The sequence below is a fragment of the Panthera onca genome, chromosome B2, assembly GCF_046562875.1.
Source record: "Panthera onca isolate mPanOnc1 chromosome B2, mPanOnc1 haplotype 2, whole genome shotgun sequence".
Taxonomy (NCBI): domain Eukaryota; kingdom Metazoa; phylum Chordata; class Mammalia; order Carnivora; family Felidae; genus Panthera; species Panthera onca.
In genome coordinates, this window is record NC_138343.1 from 150335896 (window position 1) to 150363639 (window position 27744).

The 27744-nt window shown below is 59.5% G+C and overlaps 1 protein-coding gene across 2 annotated transcripts; it reads right to left on the reverse strand.

Moving 5' to 3' along the window:
• Nucleotides 1–104: 104 nt before the first annotated feature.
• Nucleotides 105–25296, reverse strand: THBS2 (thrombospondin 2). 2 transcript variants are annotated; one of them, XM_060617119.3, is made up of 22 exons: nucleotides 24900–25296; nucleotides 22269–22340; nucleotides 20083–20639; nucleotides 18834–18918; nucleotides 16174–16370; nucleotides 15004–15144; nucleotides 14372–14468; nucleotides 13747–13917; nucleotides 13439–13615; nucleotides 12590–12763; nucleotides 11777–11904; nucleotides 11554–11706; nucleotides 10884–11102; nucleotides 9861–9968; nucleotides 9132–9291; nucleotides 7784–7902; nucleotides 6999–7233; nucleotides 4826–5053; nucleotides 4105–4376; nucleotides 3555–3652; nucleotides 3005–3144; nucleotides 105–2095 (listed from the first exon to the last, which is right to left on the reverse strand). In XM_060617119.3, exons 2-22 carry the CDS (start codon nucleotides 22318–22320, stop codon nucleotides 2088–2090), a joined length of 3519 nt encoding a protein of 1172 aa, XP_060473102.2. In that variant the 5' UTR covers nucleotides 22321–22340; nucleotides 24900–25296; the 3' UTR covers nucleotides 105–2087. The 2 variants fall into 2 exon arrangements, with proteins under 2 accessions (XP_060473102.2, XP_060473103.2); XM_060617120.3 differs by lacking the exon at nucleotides 24900–25296 and adding an exon at nucleotides 23480–23897.
• Nucleotides 25297–27744: the final 2448 nt, after the last annotated feature.

Consider the following 27744-nt stretch of genomic DNA (forward strand, 5'->3'; position numbering starts at 1 on the left):
CACGTTGAGGGGAGCAACACGTCACCCCCTCCCTGTTGGGGTATGTCTCCCTTCCCCCCAGCAGGAACCCTGCTAATTCTTCTTAAAAAAGGGAAAGAGATTCGTTTATAGAAAACCTTTTTACAATTTATTTCCTGTTATTAATCTTTAAAGTATAAAAATGAGGCTGCAGCTAGATAAAAGCAGGGTTTCAGTGGTGAGATTCTGACCATGTGAACAAATAAATAAATATTTACAGTCTTTGGCAAAACAAATGAAGTTTCATCAATCTGGAAGAGAAGTTTGTTCAAAAAAAAAAAAACATAAATAATTTACCGAAAAAATATGGTACATTCTAAATATTCACATCATCATCGCACAGCACTGCGTTGTTCGTCCGAGCGACAGCAACACGGACACCTGTGCACTCTCCGCGGCCGTTACATTTAGTCCAGTTCCCAAACCCCCGCCGTCTGGGAACACAGCTCCAAAAACTAAGTGGAAAGTGCAGCAAAACAAAAAGTCAACCTCAAAGGAAGCGACAAACACAACTTTATCAAATGAAATGTGCAAGTTAGGACAAGAGTTATGGATCCTCTGTATTCCACACTATGGGATCGAGATAGAAACATAGAAACGAGATCACTATGAACAGAAAGGGGAGAAACATTTGCCCGCATCAGACAGGTAAGACAAACTTCTCTTATTAAACCCCTTATGTGGAGGGAGATTAATATTTCCTGCAGAAAGAACATGCAATTTAAAGCGAAAACGAAAAAACAAAAACAAAAAAACAAAAACAAAAAAAATCGTGTATATCATTGTATGACTGATTAACAGGTGTGTCTGGCAAGGCTTGATGCTGATTTTTCTTCAGCATTTAAGGTTTCAAATCCTACGTACAGCAGAGAACAGGGGCACACACTGGATTAGTGCGTTGGCAACAGTATAAATTAAGGTTCCTTTATCAAGTCTTCGTCATCATTTATTTATTCCCCTTCATTTGAAACACGCTTTGTCGTGACAACAGCATATCGTAAAGCTTGTATCTCGGCAGGAAGGTATTTCCTTGTAACTACATCTTTGTATCACATGTGTGCTCTACGTGTATCCCTAGAAATCATGCTATACGTGTGTTACTTGACACATTTAAAATAAGTTATGGTGAATGAAGCTGCATCCTAAAGTCATTTAATAAATACTAACATTTCTAACTGGAACCTTAATGAAAAGTGTTGCCAAACTAGGTAAGCAACTTTTGCAGAGTTGCAAAGCCCAGAGGAGGAATTAGATGCTAAAGTGCTCTTGCTGACGCGTGGTCTGGAGCCGGGCCCCGGAAAAGACTCACGCAGAGACCCTGGCGCTCAGAGAGCAGAACCAAGGGACACGCGGACTTCCCTCCAGCCCGCCGCGGTGGGAGCGCCCACTTCTCTCCTCTAACTTCACCAACGGAGGCCAAGTACGGGACTTCGGACTCCACCGCTGTGTGTGTGTGGGGGGGGGGGGGGGGGACAGTGGGGGAAGGGGCTTCCGTTTGTCCTCGTGACCACCACTCAAGTTCCAGTTAGAGAGCCGGCCCCCCACGTCGGACGAGATCTCCCGACCTCTGCTACCAGCACGACTCCAGACTCCGTGAACCCGACAGGACTGGCTGCTGTGGGACAGCTCGGACCCAAGAGTGGAAATGGCTTTAAGCACTGAAAGTCGTGCAGCGATATTTTTTTCTGCTTAATTTATGATAATGGCTTGCGCACAATATTCCCTTCAACTCCATATACACATAAATACAGTAAGTAATTACATTTTATATGTAAACGTCATTCTTTTTAAACAAACAAGAAGCGATGTAATGCCGAACTCAATTGTCACTGCACGGCATCTCCTGCATCATCAAGCTGTCTTCTGGGCCGGACGTTCACCTGTGGGGCCCACGACCAGTCCCCTCTGAAGGCGCTCGGGCGTGGGGTTGATGTCGGTGAAGGACCCCCAGCGTCAGGGTCAAGGACGGGAGCTGCTGCTAAAGAGAGCGAAGCCGGAAGCACCAGCACAGACTAGGGGTCTAGGCAACAGCGTCTACAGTACGTTTCTGGAAATGCAGCCGGTCTTGTTTAGACATCTACAAAATAAACAATACACAGAACGAGGGTGGCTGCACCATGGGTTTTGCTTCGTTTTGTTTTGTTTTACCTGCAACCGAAATATCATTTTAATTTTAAAAAGCCTCCACAGTGTGGACGGGTGTGCGAAGGGTGGCGTGTGTGGGAACGCGTCGGGTCTTTGCCCCACGGAGGGCTGAGGAGACTTCGCCAGAAGCAATGTGCTCGCGTTCCCTTTCTCCCCTTGTGGGTAATTTTCAGTGTGTGAATTTTGAGAAGCATCTCAGAGCCTTACTGACCTCATCTGTAGGAGGGAATGTTTTCATGTCCTCGTGAAGGTATGGGGTCAGACACTACGGTGAGCCAAGTATCTTTCTAGACAGATAACTACAGAGAACCCCCTCCCTCCCTCCCTCCTTCCTCTCTCCCTCTTCCTCCTTCCCTCCCTCCTTCCTCTCCCTCTTCCCTCCTTCCCTCCCTCCCTCTTCCCTCCCTCCTTCCTCCTTCCCTCTTTCCTCCCTCCCCCCTCCCTCCCTCTTCTCTCCTTCCACCTTCCCTCCTCCCTCCTTCCCCCCTCCCTCCCTCCCCCCTCCCTCCCTCCCTTCCTGTTTTCAGCAAAGGTAGCAATCTAAAATCTAAAATGCCATGGGGGGCCCAGAAGCTGTAAGGAATGCACAGCCACAGGACGGAACGCAAGGTGAATGGGCAGAGCCTGGGAATAACTGGAAAGTGTTTGCTCCACCAGAGACATTCACATTCAATTTAAAACAAACAGATAACGAAACGGGACACGACGCAAGCCAGCAAACAAAGCAGCTGCCATCAGCGTATTGCCGTGACGTGCCTTTCAAGGCAGGAAAGTTACATGCGTGTCTGTCTCTCCCCCACTCTGTGCCACAAGCCGCCCACAGAGCCGTGTTCTCACCCACCTCGGCATTCGTATTTGAGGTCTGAGAAATAGACCATTTCCTGCGAGAACACAAACAGACCCAGCCGCCCGCCGGCATACGTTTGGTCATAGATGGGTCCCGAGTCCGCCATGACCTGTTTTCCTTCATGCACTAAGACTCTGAACACAGGGGTGCGGGGGAAAGAAACAAGGTGTGAATGGCAGAGGGCGGGAGGTCCGTCCTCACGGGGCGCCGCCCCAACACCCACCCCTCCCCACGACAGGTGCTTCAGCCTCAGCCAGAGTGCTCTCCAGTCCCCACCACCTCGGCCTCCCTCCCCGTGGCCTTCGGGTGACACTGAAGCCACGTGCGCTGGGCCCACCCTCTAGGCCGGAGCCTAGGTGGTAGGGAGGGGGCCCCGACCTAATGCCCGGAGCAGGACCCCACGTGCTGACGGCTCCCTGACAGGAGGGCAGCACGTGGGCGAGTCAGCCTCACGCTCAGACAGTGAGTCTGTGCTTCCCCCGTCCTGGCCTCTCACTAGTGCTGGGGACACTGGGTGGAAGTCGCTGGACTGGGCCACCCTCACCTTATGTAGCCCGTCTTCGGTCTGTGGGTCAGATGCCACCTGTAAGCAGTGTAGTCTTTCCAGCCAACGTTTTTGGGGTCGTGCCATAACGTGCGCACCTGAGAAAACATCAGTCTTGAGTACGGGTGCCGTCCCACAGCACGGACGGGAGCGCCTGTGGCTCACGCGGCCATGAGCCTCGGGAGCGGACCCAAGTCCGCCGACAGGGGCCAGCAGGTCAGTGCCACCGGCACAGGCGTCAGAGCCAGAGCCACGGGTGCGATTCCGGATCCCCTGCTTCCTCAACGTGGGACCTTGGGCAAAACAGTTGGCCTTTGAAAACCCAGTTGTCCTCACCTCTAGAAGACAGTAGAATCACACGTAACTTACAAGAGGATCATCGACCGGGTTTACGGAAACACCAAGACCAGGCATGGCGTCTTTAATCGGGTAGGCGCTCAATACGGGACTGTTAAAATTACCGTCACTTGGGTTACAATTAAGGAAAACACAAAGGCTGGGCATCTTCGGGGCGAGACCGGCTCTCTTGAGTGTGCTCCCGGCGCCTCACCTGGCCTTGCGTGTTCCCGGTATGCCAGAGCGCGTTCCTCAGGTGCTCGCCGGTGCCCGTGGTGGAGTTCACCACCTTGAGGGACACGCCCGAGTAGCCGTAAGCCCGCGTGGGCTGCTCTTCCCAGTAGGTCTGGGTGACCTGCTTCCACATGACCACGTAGAAGCGGCTGCTGGACTGGTAGCCGAAGACAAAGCCGGCGTAGTCATCGTCCCGGTCGGTGTTGACGTAGAACGTGCCGCTGAAGTCCACGGACCCGAACTCGTCAAAACCTGGATGTCAAAGGGGACTTTCGGTGGCGAAGTTCAGGCGGGCCCGGCCCCGGAGGACGTGCCCGGGTCGGCCCCGGGACCGGCGGGCGTGGGCCGGAGGAGGCTGGGCTGGGCCCTTGTCTCACACCCACCTCCGCTTCGTGGCTCTGGGGTTCATGAATGTCTGGGATCTAACATCTTCAGACCCCACTTCCTGAGTCTGGCAGACCGTTACTGTATGACATAGTATCTTGTAAATCAAATCCACACATAAGATGGCTTACTGAGCACGACCTCACGGATGCCTGCCTCCCCATTCCCTCCGTCGAGACCATCTGGCAGGCGTGGAAGGACGGGCACCCCAGAGACCACCCTGACCCCACCACACGGCTCTACAGAGCCTCCCGCATGCCCCGTGGGCACCCTGCCCCCAGGAACCACGAAGGGCGGTGCGAATCCCGAAGGCTCACCGACAGCGATGCCGGGGTCCGAGTTGGCCGTCTGCACCAGCTCCTTGCCCTGATGGCGAATGACCCAGTTGGGGTCGATCTGAGTGGTGCCCTTCGGGTCCAGGTGGACCATCTGGAAGTTCCTGAAGTCGGTCTCGCTGATGGCACTGTTCTCGGGACACACGTCATCGATGTCTGGGATGCTGTCGTTGTCAAAGTCGTCTTTGCAAGCGTCCCCACGCCCGTCCCCTGGCGGCGGATAGCCGAGAAAGAGAACACACGGTGGGTGGTTGGCCGTCAGCCTTTCCTCGGTGTTCTGTGGGGCCCTCATGCTCATCCTCCCTACTGCGTGGGGCTGGGGGGCTCCCGGGAGCCTGGCGCGGTGCTCAGAGTGTGGACAGCAGGCTCCTGCTCACCCCCGCGGGTGTCCCCCGAGACTCGGCCTCAGGCTGGGGGTGGGGGGCTGCGCCTCCAGCTTATTCTCTGACAGGTTCCAGAACGTCTCCTGACAACTTTCATCATCACCCTTGCCTGAAATCTATTCGGATTTAAAGCGGAGCTCTTACTCTACCAATGACTCTCCTTGGGGAGGTACGGACTTTTCTCTGGAACCTTCTTCTCAACCTGTCCAGTGAGGTGGTGGGCGGGGTGCGGGCCTGGCAGGCCCCCAGATCACTGGTGGGGGGAGGCGCGGGGGGCCTTGGCCTGTGACCCCCACAGCTGTCCCGTCCAGGGGACGGACGTTAATGTTCTCAGCTATAGCTCGTTTCACCAGGAGAACAGGCACGGAGCCCGGCTGATTCCCGCCGCGTCCTGCGGGGTCTGCTCGGCTGAGCGCACCTGAGGCCCACGCTCGCGCAGGAGGAGCCGGAAAGCACACCGCGCGCTCAGGGCCGGCCTCTCCCCACCCCGGCCCGTCCCCGGGCTCCCGCGGGTCAGCTTGAGCCGAGCGCTGGCTCCAGGCAGGGTTCCCGCCCCCTGCTGGAGTCGGCCGCGTGGCTCTGCGCCCTCAGATCCCGGGTCCCCCACTCGCCTGTGAGTCACGTTGGCTCGGACGCCCACACCCCGTCTCAGGTCCCAAAGGCTGGGCGGCCCACACGCGCGGGGGCCCCCGAAGCCACCTTCTCACGGCTCCCCCGGGACCCCCGAACACGGCGTGCACCTCACCGCCTACTCCACACCCTCCCCGTGGCCCCACTTCCTCAAGACCCTGCCCCCGACGCTGCCCACTGGTGGCGGGCCGCGCGGGGAACCCCGTTCCCTTTCCTTACATTTCACACCCCCTTCTCCTTTGCTTTGTCCTTGAAAGAATAAATCCCCAACCCTCTCTGAGCCCAGATCCCACCTCATCCCGCTCGTGACAGGCACGTCTCTGCAGAGACCGCTCATAGCTTCTGCGTGGAGCCTATGGGCTGGCGGGCACCCGCGAAGCTGTGGCACAAGGGCGGGGCACGGATCACCCGAGGGGGTGGGGCATGGATCGTCCGAGGAGGCGGGACACATACTGTCCGAGGAGGCGGGGCACCGATCGCCCGAGGGGGTGGGGCACAGATCATACGAGGGGGCGGGACACATACTGTCTGAGGAGGCGGGGCGCCTGCCATCTGATGGGGCGGGGCACGGATCACCCGAGGGGGCGGGGCACAGATGGTCCAAGGGGGTGGGGCATGGATCGCCCGAGGGGGCGGGACACATACTGTCAGAGGAGGCGGGGCACCGATCGCCCGAGGGGGTGGGGCACAGATCGTCCGAGGGGGCGGGACACATACTGTCCGAGGAGGCGGGGCACCTGCCATCTGATGGGGCGGGGCACGGATCATCCGAGGGGGCGGGGCACAGATCGTCCAAGGGGGAGGGGCATGGATCGCCCGAGGGGTCGGGGCACGTATCGTCCGAGGGGGCGGGGCACGGATCGCCCGAGGGGGTGGGGCACAGATCGTCCGAGGGGGCGGGACACATACTGTCCGAGGAGGCGGGGCACCTGCCATCTGATGGGGCGGGGCACGGATCATCCGAGGGGGCGGGGCACAGATCGTCCAAGGGGGAGGGGCATGGATCGCCCGAGGGGACGGGGCACGTATCGTCCGAGGGGGCGGGGCACGGATCGCCCGAGGGGGTGGGGCACGGTACCTCAGAGGGTACCTACCGTCTGAGGGGGCGGGGCACGGATCATCCGAGGGGGCGGAGCACCTACCATCGGAGTCCTCCTGGCCAGGGTTGGAGACAAGCCGGCAATTGTCCCTGTCGTCTGGAACCCCGTCGTTGTCATCGTCTGAGTCACAGGCATCGCCCTGGCCGTCGTGGTCGTGGTCGGCCTGGTTGGCGTTGGGGATGTAGGGGCAGTTGTCTTGGTTGTTCTGGTGGCCATCGTCGTCGATGTCATCATTGTTGTCACACTGGTCTCCCACGAGGTCGTTGTCCACGTCAGTCTGGGGGACAGGGCAGGGAACGGGCTGAGCACCTGCCGGGTGGACGGGCGCCAGGCTGGTCGTGGCCGCAGACCTTGGGGCTGGGCCGCCCCCTGCTGCAGGCGAGCGGCGGAGTCTGCGACTTGGGCAGCACCCTGTGTGACCCAGCTACATGGACTCGCTTCCCGGAAAGAAGAGGCCGGAGAAGCAAGCGCCTTTGTGATGTCATCTGCAACAGTGTATCCCACAGACGACAGGAACACCTTAAGTTCTGTGTCTTCCAGAGGCAAGTCTGGAAGAGAAGCCAGTCCCCACGTTTGTGTCAGGGAAACAGGCAGATAGCAGAGGGCGGGTGCCCGGTCCCCTCATACAGGGAGGGCCCACGAACACAGCCGTGGCCACCGAGATTGAAGCCTGCTCAATAAGTTTTCAATTAAAATTATTGAAAAGCCCACGCTGTCCCTGCGTGGCAGCACTAATGGAAAGCCACAAAGACACGTATATCCATGAACGATTAGGTGCCCTGACCCCCCCTTCTGCTCACACACACCCCCATCGGTCACCTAATCACCTGATCAGGGTTGTGCACCAGGGGACAGTTGTCGCAGTGATCGCCCACGCCATCCCCGTCTGTGTCTCTCTGGTCGGTGTTGTAGACGTAGGGACAATTGTCCCGCTCGTTGAAGACGTCTGCAGATGTTCGGGGAAAATGAGTGTGCTAGCTTAGAAAGAGCACAGAGTTTTTCCCGGCACATTAAGTAACTTACAGCCGAACTTCGGTTTCGTAAAAAAGGAGCTAAGAATACGGGAAAGTGTAAATATTATCAGGTCGTGAAAGAACGTATGTCAGGTTTCCCATGCCTTAGTTTAAAACAGAGCCACTCTCGGAGGCTTCCGGGTGATTCTGCATGGCAAGGAGCTGTCACCCGTGTTCACACGTGTCACCTCTGAGCTCCCCGTGTCGAGTCTTTCCCCCGGATCCATTCCACAAACAGGCCGCGAGCCCGCAGGAACTGAGCATGGACATGCTACGCGGAGGAGCGCGCCCACGGCAGAGGCTGGCAGGTGCAATATCTTACTTCAAGAGCCCTGGAAGTGAATAGTGGATCCCAGGACACTGGGGCCGTGAGAAACCTGAATTTACAGCGGCAGCAGCAACCCCGTCCGATGGCGCAGCCAACCCTCACGATCGCTGCATCGAGAGGAGCGCGCGAGACGGGCCGAGGCGCCTCTCGCCCGGGCCAGGTGGGGCCCGAGGGAGCAGGGCGGGGGGCCGCGGGAACAGACCCCCAAGAAGGGCCGGGGCGCGCTCCAGCCGCTGCCGAGACACAGAGAGGCGTGAGTCGGCTCAGCGTGCAGACGCCTGGTGGGCGGCGGGCGACCGCTGCCGCTGGCGGATGGGCTCCTTTCCGGGGCACCGGCCTCTCCGGCTGAATGTGGCCTGATGGTGTCCGAGGCTCCTGACAGCCGGGGACGCTCGGGGTGCTTTGCCATGGCCGTGCCGTGAATAGCTGGAAGTAAGGGTGTGGGCAGAAAAAACCCGGGACAGGGCGGCAGACGCGCCTGCCTGCGGTGTGGTTTGGTGAGGACACAGGACGGAACACTTGGGCCTCTGACGGTGACGCGGTCACAAGTGCCAACAGGGGACACAAGCGTGAAGGACACGGGGCACAAGACTAGGGGCCTGGGTCACGGAAGGAAGATGCCACATCCGTGGTTTCACGAAGGGAGTTCCTGAGGCTGGCGACCCCGCCAGCGACCCCGGGAAGGACGGGCCTGGCGAGGCTGGGCTCCCGCGAGAACAGCTTAAGGCACCGTTTACCCTGGCACCGGTCTGCAGGTGCGGCTGAGCCTGTGTGGCACCCGCGGGACGGAGCGCCAGGCGGCAGACACGCGTCCGCGGCAGGGGCAGAACTGACCGTCTCCGTCAATGTCCACGGAGCACGCGTCGCCCTCGCCGTTGTTGTCCGTGTCGATCTGCGCCGGGTTGTGCACATACGGGCAGTTGTCACAGCGGTCCCCGACTTCATCTTTGTCATAGTCGAACTGGCGGGGGTTGAAGAGAAGCTGGCAGTTGTCCTACGGAAAGGCAAGGGAAGAGGTTGGGACACCGCGAGGACGTCGCTGGGCTGCACATCACTCACTCTGGGAGGATCAGACGACCCACACGGAGCCAGTCGGCCTCGGCCCCGCGCTTTCCTGCCGTCAAACCACTTTCTGATTATCTATGCGTCTGCCGCTGAAATGGAGAGATTTCATGGCAGAGACGACATAACCGTATACGTCACGCTGAGAACAGGTCTGCCAGCGTCACGTGAGCGAGTGAGTGAGGGGTTAGTGGGTCAGGAGAGGCGGGTGTGGTGAGGCTGTGCGGAGACAGGCAGCCTAGTCGGTCCCTTCTGTGAATGTGAAGTCACCCGGTGGACAGTTTCCCCGCAGGTTTCAGTAAAGGCAAGCACATCGCTCATGGTGGGGACAGCGGCGCCCCAGCTGGCACCCACAGGAGGGCAGGCGGTCCCCTGCACGCAGACGCCCACGGCCAGTCGCGCTGGCCGGTCACCGCACGCTGCACACGGCCTGCGCCCTGTCAGGGCTGGGTTGCGTGTGCGGGGCCCCCGGGACAAAGCTCTCCTCCCCGCCACCCCCACCTTCTCATCGTCCACGCCGTCATTGTCGTCATCATCGTCACAGGCATCACCGGTGCCGTCCTTGTCAAAGTCTTCTTGCCCGGAATTCGGCAGCAGGGGGCAGTTGTCCTGCAATCAGAGGGCACACACGAGTCATAACAACACTCGGGGGGGCGGAGGGTAAACCCTCGGGCACGGAGCTGACGGTGCCAGGGTCACGCGCTGTCCTCAGTGGGGGCGAGGCCAGGGACACGCGTGTTTCTCCTCAAGGCTGCCCTGGAGACGCCGCACCGCCGCCCGTGCTTCCAGACCGGGGAAGCTCGTGCCCCGTGCCCAGGACCCCGGCGGCCACGGGAGAGCAGAAACCCAAGGAGAGGGAGGGGCTGCCGCTCTGGAAGCCCGGAGGAGGGCCGAACCCCCGGAGACCTCTCACGTCCCGACGTCAGAGTCCCATTCTGCACATTCGTGCCCTCCGCCCTCCTCAGCCAACAGGTGCCAGGAGTCAAGCACAGACCTCTGTTCAGAATCCAGGGCATAGAGTCCAAATCCTCTCCCCCGTGACCGGCGTGATTAGAAAAATCACTTGGCTTCAACGAGCCGAGTTGTAATTCAAACCTGCGTGGCGGTGGTGAAGCGTGTATTTCAGTCGTGTTCACCCTTGGGTCTCAGAAGTTCCAGGGTGGCCTCCAGACAGATCCACAGGGACCTAGGTCCCATCGAGGCACGGCTCCTGGGGCCCGTCCGCAGCCAGCGAAGGGTTGGTGGCCCGGCTCCCCCAGTCCCACGAACGTGGGCGAAACCTGAGTTTCTCCGGCAAGTTCCCTCACTGAGAGCAGAAGCCCAGGTGGGGCGGGGGTGCAGCTGGGAACCACCTCGCACCCCCAGCTCTTCAGACCGACAGATTGTCTGCAAGTGGCCACAGTGGCCCTGGATGGGACTTCCTGGAGCCAGTGGGAGGTGGGGTGGGGGGGGCGGCGGGGGGAGCAGAGGGTGGAGGGGAGGCAGGAGGTGGAGGTAGGGGGGAGGCAGGAGGCCAGCGCTCACCTTGATGCAGTGGTAGGTGGCATTGGTGGAGCACACCAGGTTCTTGTTGGGCCAGCCGTCCAGGTCCGAGTCCTCCCCGCAGATGAGCCCGTCTCCCGCGTAGCCCGTCTGGCACTCACACTTGTACATGGGGTCGCTGAAGTGTCCCAGGTAGATGCACTCCGCGTGCTTGTGGCAGGCGTGAGTCTTGTCTTTGCACGGGTTCTCAGGCTCACACACCTGCGGGAAGGCGGCCTCGTGGTTAGGACGCACCGAGACCCCACCCCTCACGTGCGGGTCTGAGGCCGACGCTCCGGGACAAGGGCAGGGGTGCAGGGCCCCGCCCGCCGGGTGCCGCAGGGACCCGGAGCCCCGGAGCTGTGCTCTCTGCTCTCCAGAAGCGACCCTGAGGTCCAAGCCCGCAGGTGACCGTGCGGGGTCGCCAGCATACAGTGGTCGCGCCGGTCCTCTCGGGCTCCCTGCGGGAAAGTTCAGGTCTGCCCCCGCCAGGCTGATCGGTCAGGGTGGTGGACAGGCTCTGACAGCCCTCCGCCTGCTTCCCAGGAGTCAGCACCCCTTGCCTCCTCGCCCAGGGAGGCCGCCTGGTATTCTCTGACTGCCCCCCAGTGCTCTGGGGTCTTCCCGACTGATTTACAGCCTTTTCCCAGAACACAAGCGGTCGGTTGCTCACCTGCTTCTCCGTCCTGGCCACCTCCAGGCCGACGCCAAAGGGCTGGGTCCCTTTGTAGCGAGGGGGGCACGGCAGGCAGTGGAAGCCGGGATTGGTGTTGACGCAGCGCTGGGCTCTGCCCACCGTGAAGCAGACGTCGGTGACCACGGCACACTGCGGGATGAGCGGGGGTGAGCACCGACCCCGGCTCCGCGGGCACCCCTTCCCCGGGCCGGGCACCCACCTCGTCCAGGTCCTCACAGTGTGTGCCGTTGCCCAGGAAGCCCACGGGGCAGGCGCCGCAGGACCAGGAGCCGTCTGGAAAGCTGCTGCACTCGGCACCGGGGAAGCACGGGTTGGACAAGCAGCCGTCTGCGAAGGACGACACAGAGCGGGGTCGGCTCGGGCGGGCGCACCCGGGAGGCCGCCGGGACGCAATCATCTGCGCCCGGGGAGGCGTCTGTCCAGCACCCGGGTTCAGTAAGGGGAAACTGAGTCACTTGGTATATGCTGGCAACGTGCTTGCCCTCCCAGAATTTATCTTTAAATAGTAAAAGATAGGGGCGCCTGGGTGGCTCGGTCGGTTAAGCGTCCGACTTCGGCTCAGGTTACGATCTCACGGTGCGTGGGTTCGAGCCCCGCGTCGGGCCCTGTGCTGACAGCTCGGGGCCTGGAGCCTGCTTCGGATTCTGTGTCTCCCTCTCTCTCTGCCCCTCCCTGATGCACACTCTGTCTCCCTCTCTCTCAAAAATAAATAAACATAAAAAAAAAATAGTAAAGATAGAGGCTACAGGCGCATAGGCGCGTGGGGGGCTGATGGGTGATTGTCGTCACGCAGGATGTTCCACAAAACCGTGGAGGAGCACGGCTGTTAAAAGCAGTTGTCCTCATGAGCATAGAACTAATCTCTCCCTTCTATATTTCCTACTTTTCTACTTTTTATGTCTTCTATTTTTATGTTTTTAACCAGAATAAAAACGCGGTGGCTTCTTCAGAGGGGCTGAAGCATGCAGACCACAGGGACACAGGCGCTTTCGTGTCCCGCCCGCACACCCACCTACAGGACAGCTCCTCTTATTGCACATCTGACGCTCTTGGACGTCCCCCACGCAGTCCTTGCCCCCGTGCTGGGGCTCGGGGCTGTTACAGACGCGCGTCCGCTCCCGGATCCCTCCGGCACAGGTGACCGTGCAGGCTGACCATGGGGACCAGGGGCTCCACCGGCCGTCGACTGAGGGCAGAGAGCACAGAGGGTCAGCGCGGAGCCTGACCTACACGGGGGCTCCCGGTGGGAGGGAAAGAGCCGGGATGGAGCGGGGTCTCCAGACGTGGGAGGGAAACTGGAAAGAGCATCCTTTCCTGAACCTGAGCTCGGGGGTGATGTGGACGACAGGTTTCAGCTGGCTTTGTTTTCCCTCCCAGGGGGAGAAGTCCCACAGACCGGGGTCTAGAGGCGGAAAGCTGCCCACACAGGCACACCTGCCAGGTGAGGGGTGCTCGCATCTGAAACGTCCCATGAAGCTCAAGTTCATCTTATTGGACAACTTGGCAGTGAGAGGATCACCCTGCACTCCCCTTTTCCCTGGCTGTCTCTGCACTTCATGAACGGGGCTTCCGGAACAGGGTCCTGGCACCCCGGGGCCCGGGGCCAGCTGGCTGCAGGCTGCAGGGGGCCGTCTCCCGAGACCCCCTGTTCCATGCTGTCTACCCATCCCCCGGTAAAGGCACGTGTCACACTGCCCAGGGGTCAGGCTGACTTGTCCCTTAGTTAGCAGTAATTTAACTGAGCTGGTTCACCATCAGGATGTACCCTCAGGCCAGCTCCGGCAAGGAGCCAGCCAGGGGACAGCACGTCTCTTCTGCCCAGTCCTGCGCTGGGCCCACCCCCCGCCTCCACCCCACTTACTTGGACACGGGGTGCCCTGGCAGCCTTTGGTCTCCCGGCCACTCCCCTTGCAATTCTTGCCCCCCATCTGGGGGACGGGCGAGTTGCAGAGCCGGATGCGAGTGATGTTGCCCACGCCGCAGGTCACAGAGCAGGAAGACCACGGCGACCAGTGGCTCCAGCCCCCGTCCTGCCGGACTAGCACACAGAGGAACACAGAGACATCAGGGTGAGGCAGGGGCTGGCCGTCCCAAGCCGGCCCAAGCCGGAGAGCCCGTCCCTGCGATCTGGCCCCGCCCTGCGGACGAGGAGTGGCCTCTGACACTCACTTCGGTGGTCACACTTGCCCAGGCTGCACGCCCGCGTCTGGATGGACGGCCCCAGGCAGGTGTTGCTGGTGACATCACACGACCGCCCTCTCTGCTGGGTGCCCGGCCCGCAGGTGGCGGAGCACTGGGTCCACTCCGCCCACGGGGACCAGCCCTCCTCGCCGTCCAGCGCTGGTGGGAAGCACAAGGGCCTGTCGGGCCTCTGCCCACCCTGCCACGGACGGACCGCCCGTGAAGTGGCCCACGAGGCAGAGTCCGTGCGCTCGGGAGAGCAGGTGTGCCCCCTCCCACGAGCAGGGTCCCCGGCGGGGCAGACGCCCACACCTGGGTCGGGACTCAGAGCTGCTCTCCCCAGCAAGACGGAGGGCACGTGGGGATGCCCACGGAGAGTGACAGAAGCCAAGAGGCCTACTGTCCCCGCTCTGCACTGCTCCCTCCCTGCCAGGTGACACGACAGGACCCTGAACTCCGAGGTCGTGGGTGTGGACGGCCTCGGGGTGAAGTGGCCCTGATCCCTCCCCTCCATCCCGCTAAGCCCCTCCACCGCCTGCGGGTCACCGGGAAGACAGCAAACAGGCAGGAGGCGGACGAAGCAGATGGAACCCCCCGCTCCTCGCACACTAACAGTGGAAGCAGGAAGGACAGCATTCTCCCTCCACGAAGGACGGGTTGGCACAGGTCGCCGGCGGGCAGGTGATTTGGTGGCAAACGGTTTTAAATTTCTGCAAGCAGAGAAAGGTGTCTGTGTGACCCTTTTGTCTCCAAAAGCAGGCGTCAGGGCAAGGGCGGGACTCAAGGGCCCGGAGGGCGGCTGTGCCCGTCCCGACGCCGCAGGCCCTGGAAACAGAGGAGGGCCTTCTGCACACCGCAGGCCGGGGGACCAACCTGGCGTGCGCTGCCCGACCCCCGAGGCCGCCATCGTGAGAACAGGGTGCGTTCGCCAAGGGGAAGAGGCTAAGCTACCCACGGACCTCTGTGTGGGCAGTGACCTGCACCCCCAGGCCCCCAGGAGCGGCCTGAAGCTGCACACGCCCGGCCCCCTCCCGCCTCCCGGGAGACACCAGCCGGACCGGTCACCTCCTGGAGCTTGTCTCTCGTGTGCGACGCGGTGAGGTGGGCTGGAGCCCTACTTACGGTCAGTGCCCCGTGCCCGCCCTCGTATCAGCTGTCCCGGCGCACCTGCGCGCGTTTGCGGCCAGCGGGGGAGACCGGGGAGCCCTCCTCCCTGCCCCGCGCAGAGGTGTCCCCGGCCCTCACCTTGCAGGTGCATTTGGTGCAGCTGTCCACCACCCAGGTTTCATTTTCCGCGAAGAAGCGGCCGTCCTGCCAGCAGGCGGACATGTTCCTGGTCTTGGGCGGGCCGCCGATGAGCTCCCAGAGGACCTGGTTGTCGTTGGACTGGAAGATCGAGGGAAACGTTTACGTGTGGGCGGAAGCAACGTCCTCATCGCGCTCACAGACGGGAGAGGAGGCTCCTCCCTCAGGGAAGGGTGCCCCCGGCCCGTGTAGCACTGACTGCCGTGCGGCCAGCTCTGTGGGAGGAGAGCTGGGGCCACGTGAGGCCTCGCCACGCGGGGTCATGTCCCAGCGATCCCAGCGGGCTGCCGACCGCCTGTCACCCTCCAGGGGTGCTCCACTCACGTGGCCGCGTCCCACGGCGTCTGCCCGCCCTCCTCTGAATCCCTACCTCTTCCTCCTGCACACGGTGGGTGCTCAGCGGGAGGCAGTGGGTGTGGGCGGGGGTACTGTTTGAACTCTTGCCCCCATTCCTGCCCCAGGGGCACACACCTGCTGGAAAGTTCCAGAAGAGGCACAGCCTCCTCCGGGTGCTTCCCCACCCGCGCGTCCTGGCCGTGCCCATTCTCCCGACCGCCCACGGAGTGGGGGTGATCGGGTCCTACCCCATCCCCAGCCCCTTGACGTGGAGCAGAGGGTGGGGACGGCTGCCCGCCGAGCGGCTGTGCGGCGCCACCAGGGCGTGAGGCGACCCCAGACCTGCAGACCTTCCCGGCCACTCTTCCCCGCTGCCCCTGTCACTTCTGTTAGGCACCATGTGTTCCCGTCCCCTGGGCCCAGCTGAGGGCCTGTCTCGGGTCACACAGCTACAAGAACATGGCTCCCATCAGTGCCCTTTTCTAAACCTGAAGGGACCCAAGACGGTGTTTTCCTTCTGACGTCCCCTTACGTCCCGGACCTGCGGCCAGTCCTCCCACACCCATCCTGTTCAGGCTCGGGGACACGAGCGTCCCCCGGGTAAGAGCCATCCTGGAGGACATGGAGCCACAGGTATCTGTCGTTCAGGGTCCTCTGCCCGCCCACCTGCCCTCCACTGCCCTGCACTTGGGCCAAGCGCCTTGTCAGTGAGTCAGAGGGGGCTTGTGGGTGAGGTCGCGCCTGTATGGCAGGAAGCAGCCGCCAGGCACCCACCACTTTCCGCAGGTTCTCGTGAAGCTGGTTCACGATGACGTGCAGCCCCGACAGCTCGGTGATCATGGTGCCCAGTTCCTCGCAGGAGCGTTCGCACACCTCCGGCCTCCTGTGCGCGCCTGGGCCCGCGTACTCCGTGGCCACCTGAGGGCTCAGGTGCAGTGTCTCCGTGTTCTCGCTGATGGCGTTGGCTTCGGCTGCGGGAAGCAGTGGGTGCAGTGAGCACGGGGGAGAGCGGCCGTGCAGACGTGGGCTCGGGATGGAACGAAAGAGCGAAACACCGGGGCTGGGGCTCTGCACCCACATGTGGCTCAGGCAGAGGAGAGGTGACCACCTCCTTTGCTGACAGCCGTCCCTGTGCCCCGGAGCCTGCTCCCCAGCACGTGTCCCCGCAGCTCCTCGCTCACCCTGTTCTCTATCCAAACACCCTTTGTTCTGGCCCCTTGCTCCGCATCAAGATGGATGCAGCCGGCGGTCTTCACGCCAAGAAGTGTCCACCAAACCTCACCTGCCTCTCCCTCATTCCCGTGTCCTCTGGAGGGAAGGGCAGACGCCCTCAGAAGCACGACCTTGGGGACTCCCCCTCGGTGCCCCTGAAACCGCACAAACCCCCTGGGGCTCTCGCATGGGACGTACGTGGCCAGGACACAAACAGCAAACTACTTGGGCCGGTCCGGAGACAGGTGTCATCCCCCGAGGGAGCCGGGCCGGCCCAGCCATGCCCCCAGCCCTCCAGTCACTGTCACAGGAGTGAAATGCCCTGTTTCTCTCAGCATCTCACTACTGAGTTACACCTTCTGGAAGCTACAGATCTGCCAGGACTACTGCTGGGGACTTACTACTTGGTCATGAATCCTTGCCGCAATCACTCTGACCTCGGGAGTTCCCCTGGCTTACTGCACGGAAAAGGGCACAGACCACATGGACATAAACGCATCAGTCACTGACCATAGGTATCAGATGGGAAACGGTCCCGCACCCACAGATGTGCCCCGGGGTCTGATTTCAGACAGAGCTGAGCAGGACAGTACAACACACAGTCAGGGCGTCTACTCCCCCTGATGAAAGGCCTGGCAGGGTCGCCCGGGGGCAGAGCTGGGACCGGGACCGGGGCGCCCTTCCCCCCCTCAAGGGTGAAATGTCCCCCCCTGCCCACAGAACAGACCACCAGGCATGACGCTCAGCTTTTACGTAAACACAAGCACAGTCTGTCCGTCAGGGTCCCGAGAGCCGCTCTCTGCCTCCGTGTTGTTGAGCCTTCCCGGAGGGGTTAGTGTCATACGTCTGTTCACTATCTTAGCCCCTCCTGAAACTTTTGCTTTTTAATGACCACTTCCTCCCCCGAGAAAGTCAGCGGCTAAAATCACAGGGGCCAACAGTTTGCACGTTAGCCAAGCTGCAGACACGGGGTGAGGTCTGAGTCGCAGCGGCTGCGGCAAACGAGGGGCCGGTCACAGGAGCCGTTACAAATGTCCCTTCACGCCACAGTCCGGCCAAAACGCGCTGTTCTAATCCTCACCTGCCCTGAATTTCCACTGAGTGAGTGTGGAAGATCTGCAGAGGGACAGAGGACAGGGCAGAGGGACAGGGGACAGGACAGAAGGACAGGGGATAGCCTCAGACAAAGATGAGGACTCCGTGGGGGACCGTCAGCTGCCAGCCAGATGCAGGCCGAGGAACAGAGCGGGCATCCCCACGCCTAAGATGGGGGAGTGACAGCTCCCAGCTCCAGGGGGGTGCGGGTCCCAGAGCCGCACCTGTGCGTTACGGACATCACATCCTATGTATTCCTGACACGCTGATCATGAGAAAACGATTTATCTTTGTCATAATTTACAGATGACATGAGGAAGGGGCCTCGGTGCAAATAAATCACAACGTGAACCATATTGGGAGACTCTCGGCCCAGGTGGGCACACAGGTGGTCACACACGGCAGCGGTGGGACCCCCGGAGCCTCTGTTTCTTTATGGTAAAATGAACGAGCCTGTCTCTAAGGTGTTTTGAAGATTCAGTGACACACTGAGTTTAAAGAGCCCAGCAAAGTGAACTTCATAAATTAAATGCTCAAGAAAATGTAGGCAATTATGGCTGGAGGTAAATTCAAACTGCGATTAGCATTCGATGCAGGATTATCTGTCAATGGTTCAGGCAGCGAAAATGTTTCCAGAATAGGGCTGTGTCAACAGCCGTGAAGAGTGAAGAAAACCTCCATCAACGTAGCCGACAGATACCCATGCTGTTACCCAGAGAGGTGATCGTCACCCATTAACAGACAGGAAAATTTTCGTGTAATCATGTTAAAATGCAGAGATTGGTCTTTTGGTTTATGAAATTGATTATTTTGTATTATTAAAATATGTTCGAAATTACTGTTTCAAGCAGTTTATCATTTCCAGATGTCAACATGTCCGAGTTGACCAGCTAACTCCTTCAGAGACAATAATGGCACTTTATTACAATATTTTTTCTTAAATCCCCACTAGCCCCCCAATACACATGCACACACACACACACGGGCACGCAAATGCATGTACAGGCGCACTCACCCACGCGCGGATACACGCACTCACACACGTGCGCATACACACTCCCGTCGCAGCAGAAATCCATCCGAGACGAGAAATGAGATGTGAAATACACTGTTCAAAACACACCTACCTCCCTGACTTTGCTGACAACCTTTCTTGCTTAGAACATCTTCCACTGAGTTTTCGAACACTAAGTAGATGTTCTGCAGCAAACCCTGGAATGCACGTGAGGAGACAAATAGAGCAACAGATACACATCAAACGATGCCAAGCTAAACGACGTTTTAAAAACACAAGATGTCATCTTATTCCTGTGCTGCTACACGCAGCAGGCTGGAACTCTCTTTATCGTGGGTCAGTCTGGTGTCTGGCTGACGGGCTCGGAAGGGCACGCGGTCCCGGACGTGGACACTCGGTCTCAAAGGTGAGCGTCTGTGCTCCCACGGCAGGGCCACGGGGGCTTCCTGACGGCCACCAGAAGTCAGTTCAACACCCGGGTAAGGACGCCAGCCTCGGGCTCAACTGAATTTAAACGCACGATCGTTTCCCCAGAAGACACACGATAACGTGCCAACACTGCGCTGTAGGTTCTAAACCCGTGTGGTTTTAGAAAGATCTTCCAAAAACTATTTTAACATGAACATATTTTAAGATGAACATGGAATTTTTCCCTCATAAACCAACAGCCCTCTCCTGAAAAAGCATGGCTCTTACTCTGCTCTCCTCGCCTCTCAGTGCTAAACGGGGAGTCTGGAGATTACCAGAACATTCCAAGGGGGCCGATTCCTTGGCCATCAAATCCGTCTTCGGCCGGAAAAATGACGGCCGTTTGCCCAGGTAAAAAGCACACCGGGACCACGTGCCCTGCTTATTTGTGGTTTAGAAAGGGGTGTGTTATCTGTGCGTGCATGTGTGTGTGTGTGTGTGTGCGTGTGTTGTCCATGTGAGTGTGAGTGTGCACACATGTGCATGAGTACGGTGTTCGTGCACACATGTGTGTGATTGGGTGTGTCAGTGCGTGCACCTCTGCGTGTGCTCTGTGTGTGCGTGTGCACGTGTGTGGTGTTGTCTGTGTGGGTGTGTGTGCACATGTACAGTGTGTGCACATGGGTGCCATTGGGTGGGTGGGTGTGTGCACATGCGTGTGATTGGGTGTGGGCGTGTGTATCCATGTGGGTGCGTTTGTGTGCACGCGCGTGTGTGTGTGCACGTCTGTGTGCCTGCACGTGGCGGGAGCCCACGTATGTCTGCGTGGTGCGTGTCTCCCGGGCCTGACCTCTTCCAACACGGCATCACGTTAAGAGATGCCCTCGCCGCTCAGCCCCCAGCAGAGCCCGTCCCCGTGCCTCGTGCCGCGGCCGCGACCCTGCTGTACGTACCCGGAAGTGATTGTCTCGAGCAGAGCCTTTGGCCACGTACATCCTGCTCTTTTCTGTCCGCAGCTGCTCGTAGAAAGGCTCGTCCAGCGTGAAACTGTCGATCAGGTCGCAGCCCACGTACAAGCTGTAGGTCTCCCCTGTCACCTGCACGGTGATGTTCTTCCACTGGGAGTCAGCCAGGCCCACGTCCTCCAGGGAGATAACGTGCTGAGCGCCGTCTATCCAGTAGGTGAGGTCCAGCGTGTCGGCCGGGCCGTTGGACACGATCTCGAACTGCCTCTGGGAGGCGCCGGGGCCCTCCAGAGCCAGGAGCGTGCCCCGGGACTTGGGGTCCTGCTTCAGGCTGGCCGTGAGAAAGAAGCCCTCTTTCTGCCTCACGATCTTGGCGATCTTGCCGAGGTAATCTGCGCTCACGGGTGGGATGTAGTCAAAGCGGACAAAACGATACGCTGGCACGTTGGGGTCAGGCCCCCGGAACTGCTTGGCCCCGATGGTCTTCCGGTTTATGTTGCTGATGCTGAAAAGGTTGAAGGCGGTGTCCTCGTCCTGGTCACCAGCTGCCCGTGGGGACAGAGCAGGGAGGTTACCGCGGGCACGAACCCGGGGGGGCCTTTTTACACACGGGGCAGCAGACCCTGATCCCAGGGGGTGTCCCCTTTCCGCTGGGTGCTGATGGCAGCTCTTATGCGGCACCGTTACCCTCTCTCTCCCCGGGCCGCTACCCACAGTGGGGCCCCGGAGGCAGCTGCTGCTCGTGCTGCTCGTCCGTGCCCGTTCGGGAGCGAGCCGGCGCCAGAAGGCTGTGTCCCGATCAGCCCGCACTCCGCAGCCAGGCCTCCTGGGGGGAGGCAGCGCTGCCCTGATTTGGGCCCTGGGGCACCTTCCGGAGCCCGTCCCCCACCGGGCTCTCTGCTGCTCTCCCACCCAGATCTGAGGCTTAGGCGCAGCCCTGCTTCTACCATTTGATTGCCCAGAAAAAATTCCTGCAGAAGAAATGCGTCTTTGTCCTCGCTATCCACGCTCTCTCCGTCGCTCTCTTATGGAGACCACCTGACTCCCACAAGTTACGCCGGTGTCTCCATTTGCGGAAGTTTATCCGCAACCCCGCCGAGCACCCCGGGGAAGGCTCTGAGACAGCGGGAGTCTCAGGCCTGCGAGTAAAGGGCTTTAAGTCACCATCTGGATGACCGGACCTTCCCAAAATGTAACAGGGTAGACGATTCAACGCGATTCACTGAGCAGGAAGTTTAAACGAAGCATGGCTTTTCATCCCCTGTGCGGCGAGTCAGAGCACGAGCTTCAGAGCTGCTTACAGAGGTGTCAGCCGGCCACCACCTTGGCAGAGCCGCTGGGCAATCCGCCAAAATGCTTAAAGAGTTAACAGCTCTGACTCAGCAACGTTCCTTTTGGAACCTGTCCTGAGGATATAATCTCAAATACCGGGAGAGACGTAGTCACAGCTGGGTTCCCTGTGGCGTCACTTACACTGGCGACGCTGGAGTAATGCTGTACCTGGAGACTGGTCTAAACAACAGCACGATCTACCTTTGGATGGAATATTATCCAGTCATTAAAGGCCATGTTGTGTGAAAATAAGCACACGGAAAAACACTGATGCTGCATTTTCAAGTAGGAAAAAAAGTGGGAAGAAAAGAAGTTATAGAACACCAGGCCCTTCCAGTGTTAGAAACTCAGCGTGTAAAAATACAAAAGCTGACTGTGCATGGCCAGTGTTGTGTCACCAGACGAAAGAGTGTGTTTCTCTAATACCTAGATTTTCCAAAAAGAGAGAATTTCCTACTGGGGCACCTGAGTGGCTCAGTCATTTGAGTGCCTGACTCTTGATTTGGGTTCGGGTTGTGACCTCGTGGTTCGTGAGATCGAGCCCTGCGTCAGGCTCCATTCTGTCAGTGCAGAGCCTGCCTGGGATTCTCTCTCCCTCTCTCTCTGCTCCTCCCCCCCCCCCCCACTCATGCACATGCACTCTCTAAATTAATTAATTAAGTAACAAACTTAAGCAAAGATTTAAAAATAAGAAATAATTTCCTCTTACGTGGACTCAGAAGTAAGTAAATATTTATTTAAAAGGAAGTTCTGAATGTTCTACCCTGGTAGGAACCTCAGCCACAGCCTTACCTGCGGGGGCGCGAGCGGCTCTGACAAGCAGAGCCACTGTCCACACTCACCTCGCGCGCCGGACGCAGCCCAGAGGGCGAGCAGGACCAGATCCCAGAGCATCCTGCTTCGGCGGAGGAACCCTGCGGACAAGCCAGGCCCTGGTTACGCAGGCGCACAACACGCGCGGCAGTGATTTCCAGTGTCGACCGCAGTCTTCACCCACACGAACGTTTACGCGGTTTGTGCCTCGAAACCAGCAGTAAGTGCACTTGTGGGAAGTAAAAGCCGGGTAAGAAACGGGCCTTTCAAGTGGGGCTCTTCCGACTCGAGCTCCTATCATTGGACGAGCATTTGTTGACAAAGCAGGGCGCTGATCACATTCCCAATATTCATATTATCTGATCTCACGACGACCCGAGAGGCAAATACTATTGTTATCATCCCCATTTTGCGGATGGGTAAGTGAAGGACCGGAAAAGTTAAGCGCTGGCCCAGAGCAAGGCCGCTGGTGAGCGTGGCCAGGCCTGAAACCCAGGAAGTGTGAATTTAGAAAAATTCCGGCACCATCGAGACAATAATCTACGAAGGCACCGTTGAGCAGATGGCCAAGAAGAAAAAAGTCAGGCCTAACTTAGAATAAACCTTAACTGTACGCAGGAGAAATAAACTGAACTCGGTGTGTCCCAACCACAGGAAAACATAGCATTCTACTTAGCGATCACTTTTAGTCGGCTGTTCTATTTTCCTGCGGGCCTGTTTTTCCATTCTTGAGGATTTTCAGTTGGCATGGTTCAGGCCAGCAGACGCTGGGCCGGGAGTCAGGAGACCTGGACGGAAGCCCGCTCCGCCGTTAACCCCTGCCCCGCCTCGGGGCTCCCGTGCCGGCATCTCGCAGGGGCGCGCGGGGCACGGAGCTCCCTCCCAGCGGTGGGCGGCATCCGGCTCTGAATCAAAGCCAAACCGAGACCCCGGCCCGGCTCTCAGATGACGGCAAAGCTCGTTAGCGCCTCGGGGTCGCAGAAATCCTAAGGAGTGCCCCCCCGCCCCCCAAGAAGCATCTGGTAAACTGGAAACAGTCATCCTCCTGGGCTGGAGGAATGTTCCCCAGGAGAAGAGGCCACTCTGCAGGCCCCTGGGATCCCTCCGGAGTCCGGCTCCCGCCGCTCACAACCTCCTCACAAACAAGTCGGGGCGCCGTTGTTCTCACGTGGCCCCGGCGAGCGGCCGGCCCCGGCGGGCAAGCCCTCGCGGCCCAACCTCCCTGCCTCAGTTTCCTCACCTGCAGAATGAGGAATAGTTGTGTAAATCCCGTGCCAGACAAGGTCACCGTGAGAAATGAGTTCGGCGAGTTAACACTGTAGAGGCTCACGCGGCACGGTGGGCGCAGAGGCATCTGCTGAACGTGCCGCGTGGCTGTCCCCCTGGCCCGCTTTTCCCGCGGCTCTCCGGGGGGCAGCCGTGCCGCTAATAGGTTCCTCAACGGACTGAGCCACACGCGTCAACACCCGGGTGCTCAGAGCCACACCTGGCGCTCAGTGAGCACCGTGTTCGTGCTTTAGGAGGAAACGGGGCCAGCACCTCCGGAACGCCTCCCCTGTGTCCCCTCAGCCAGATGCGTGCCGTCTGTCCCCGCAGAGGGGACAGCTGGCTCTGGCAAACCGGGCTCCATCCAAAATGTGCTTTTTCAAGTCCTGGGGGCCCAGCTTCCCAAGTGTCAGCTACACAGCGTAAACGGAACTCCGTTCCAACAAAATCAAGCCCTCTGCCCCCTGGCAGCGGAGCGTCTCTGGGTATGCACGCTCTGCCGTCGGTCACATGAGTGAGAGGGACCCACGGTGTCCGGTGGGAGCGCGACGGCGGCAAGGGCTCAGCGGGACCAGGAATCCCTGGGCCAGCCGTTCCGTGCCCACGGCTGGTCCGCGGCAGCACCCGGGCCGTGTCACGTCCTAGGACACGCAGTCAGGCACCCGGACACACACTCACAGTGTGTCCGTGGCCCCATCTTCTCCAAAGACTTTCTGCGGCAGAATGTGATTAGAACTCACACAGATGTGTTCACACCCGTTTGTACGAGCCATCCGAGCAACGGTCACCACCGGGAGGTGTGCGGTCCCTCCCTCGAGAGGGGCCCGGTCGCACGGGAGCCTCCTGCCCCCCGTGGCTCAGCAGCGCCTTCTGGCGCCGCCCGGGCCTCTCCTGGTGCTGATCGTCCCCCGCTCGTAGCCACAGCCGGGCGGGGGTCCCCGGGCTCCTCACACACCCACAGCGTACGCTGCTCCTCCCTGATACTCAAGCACACTCTCACTGTCACAGACGCTGAGAATTGGAGTGTCTGTAACCTCTCTCGTGACCGTTTTCACTTTTTCAGGAGGGCTTTTCTCGGACGCCCTCCTCAGGGTCCCCCATCAATGACCAAGACACAAGCGTGCGCCCCGGCTCACGGGCAGGTACGCCCGCAGAAGGCACCAGGACCGTGGGACCAGACCACCTCCGAGGGAGCTCGCGGCGCGGCCGCTGTGGACGCGAGGCTTCCAAGCGCGAAGACGCGTTAACGGTCAAGCTTCACCTTACAGCATAGATCGGTTTGCACTTTTCCTTCTCCCTCCTCAGAAACCAAAACAGCCTTTTCTGAAAATTAAAGTACAACGCAGTGGCTTTCTAATAACTTTTACAAGGTAAACCTTTTATACAGTTCTTACCTGGGATGCCGAACGGCTGTGGCGAGGGCTGACTGGGTGCCGGGGACGGAGCCCGGAGGACCAGGTCCACGGCGTGCGGAGCGGGGGTCAGCAGCCTCCTCTTTATATGCTCCGGTCTCCTGGGTGGTGCTGTCAGTCAGACCCGGGAGGAAGCGCGCTCAATCCATCCTTCGAAGCAGTGACATAATCCCCCTCCGATCTCGCATTCGCTCCGAGCACCTGGCACACGGGCGCTGGGCTGCCCGCTCCCGCCGGCCCCTCCAGCTGGGGGACGGCAGAGGCGGAGCCACGGGAGAGGGGAAGGCAGGCAGGCGCTGGCTTTTCCTGTCTTCTCTCAGGAAATAAAACGCTATAAATACAACCAGCGAGGTTGGCTGCAACTCCCCTTTTCGGCTTCAGAGACAGAATGCAAGTTCCAGGGTTTAAACAAGTTTCACGCCGGCCGGGCTGAGGAGGGCTTTCCAAAGCAGACAGGTCACGACCGAGAAGACGCAAAGCATACGCCGCCGGGGTCGATGTGCTGAGGAAGTTATTCTGTGGCTGAATTAATTTATCATGTGCAGAATAACTCTTTAACCTAAAGGGAAGTCGGGAAATGTTACTTTCTGCAGTTAGATGACTAAGAAATAGGACAGAGAGGATCCACATCCCACATCGTGTGCTGGCTGCACCCCTAGGAGGCCTCCCCTGCAGGGGCCCCGGACGGGGCCACGTCCGGCCGCCACTTCATCCCCAGTGGCACAGACAACCCATCATCAGCTTCCGTGGGCTCAACTAACGGGACAGCCTGCAGAATAAAGACTTGTGAATCCCAACAGTGGTAGCAGTCGGACACACACCCTGCCCTCCCCAGAGCTCACCATCTCCTGGGCCAGTGTGGACAGTGGTCAGAGGAAGGAGGAGGTAGACAGAGGGAGGAGGTAGACAGAGAGAGGAGGTAGACTGAGGGAGGAGGAGGTGGACAGAGGGAGGAGGTGGACAGAGGGAAGAGGAGGTAGACAGTGGGAGGAGGTAGACAGAGGGAGGAGGTAGACAGAGGGAGGAGGAGGCAGTCAGAGGGACGAGGAGGTGGACAGAGGGAGGAGGTAGACAGAGGGAGGAGGAGGTAGAAAGAGGGATGAGGTAGACAGAGGGAAGAGGTAGACAGAGGGAAGAGGTAGACAGAGGGAGGAGGAGGCAGTCAGAGGGAGGAGGAGGCAGTCAGAGGGAGGAGGTGGACAGAAGGAGGAGGTGGACAGAGGGAGGAGGAGGTAGACAGAGGGAGGAGGTAGACATAGGGAGGAGGAGGCAGTCAGAGGGAGGAGGAGGTGGACAGAGAGAGGAGGAGGTAGGCAGAGGGAGGAGGTAGACAGAGGGAGGAGGAGGCAGTCAGAGGGAGGAGGTAGACATAGGGAGGAGGAGGCAGTCAGAGGGAGGAGGAGGTGGACAGAGGGAGGAGGTAGACAGAGGGAGGAGGAGGTGGACAGAAGGAGGAGGAGGTAGACAGAGGGAAGAGGTGGACAGAGGGAGGAGGAGGTGGACAGAGGAAGGAGGAGGTAGACAGAGGGAGCAGGTGGACAGAAGGAGGAGGTGGACAGAGGGAGGAGGAGGTAGACAGAGGGAGGAGGTAGACATAGGGAGGAGGAGGCAGTCAGAAGGAGGAGGAGGTGGACAGAGGGAGGAGGAGGTAGACAGAGGGAGGAGGAGGTGGACAGAAGGAGGAGGAGGTAGACAGAGGGAGGAGGTGGAGAGAGGGAAGAGGTGGACAGAGGGAGGAGGAAGCAGTCAGAGGGAGGAGGAGGTGGACAGAGGGAGGAAGAGGTAGACAGAGGGAGGAGGAGGTGGCCAGAAGGAGGAGGAGGTAGACAGAGGGAAGAGGTGGACAGAGGGAGGAGGAGGTAGACAGAGGGAGGAGGTGGACAGAGGAAGGAAGAGGTAGACAGAGGGAGGAGGTGGACAGAAGGAGGAGGTGGACAGAGGGAGGAGGAGGTAGACAGAGGGAGGAGGTAGACATAGGGAGGAGGAGGCAGTCAGAAGGAGGAGGAGGTGGACAGAGGGAGGAGGATGTAGACAGAGGGAGGAGGTGGACAGAGGGAGAAGGAGGCAGTCAGAGGGAAGAGGAGATGAACAGAGGGAGGAGGAAGCAGTCAGATGGAGGAGGAGGTGGACAGAGGGAGGAGGAGGCAGTCAGAGGGAGGAGGAAGAAGTCAGAGGGAGGAGGAGGTGGAGAGAGGGAGGAGGTGGACAGAGGTAAGAGGTGAACAGAGGGAGGAGGAGGCAGTCAGAGGGAGGAGGAAGAAGTCAGAGGGAGGAGGAGGTGGAGAGAGGGAGGAGGTAGACAGAGGGAGGAGGAAGGAGTCAGAGGGAGGAGAAGATGGACAGAGGGAAGAGGTGGAGAGAGGGAGGAGGTGGACAGAGGTAAGAGGTGAACAGAGGGAGGAGGAGGCGGACAGAGGGAGGAGGTGGACAGAGGGAAGAGGTGGACAGAGGGAGGAGGAGGCAGTCAGAAGGAGGAGGAAGTAGACAGAGGGAGGAGGAGGTGGAGAGAGGGAGGAGGTAGACAGAGGGAGGAGGAAGGAGTCAGAGGGAGGAGAAGATGGACAGAGGGAAGAGGTGGAGAGAGGGAGGAGGTGGACAGAGGTAAGAGGTGAACAGAGGGAGGAGGAGGCAGTCAGAAGGAGGAGGAAGTAGACAGAGGGAGGAGGAGGTGGAGAGAGGGAGGAGGTAGACAGAGGGAGGAGGAAGGAGTCAGAGGGAGGAGAAGATGGACAGAGGGAAGAGGTGGAGAGAGGGAGGAGGTGGACAGAGGTAAGAGGTGAACAGAGGGAGGAGGAGGCAGTCAGAGGGAGGAGGAAGTAGACAGAGG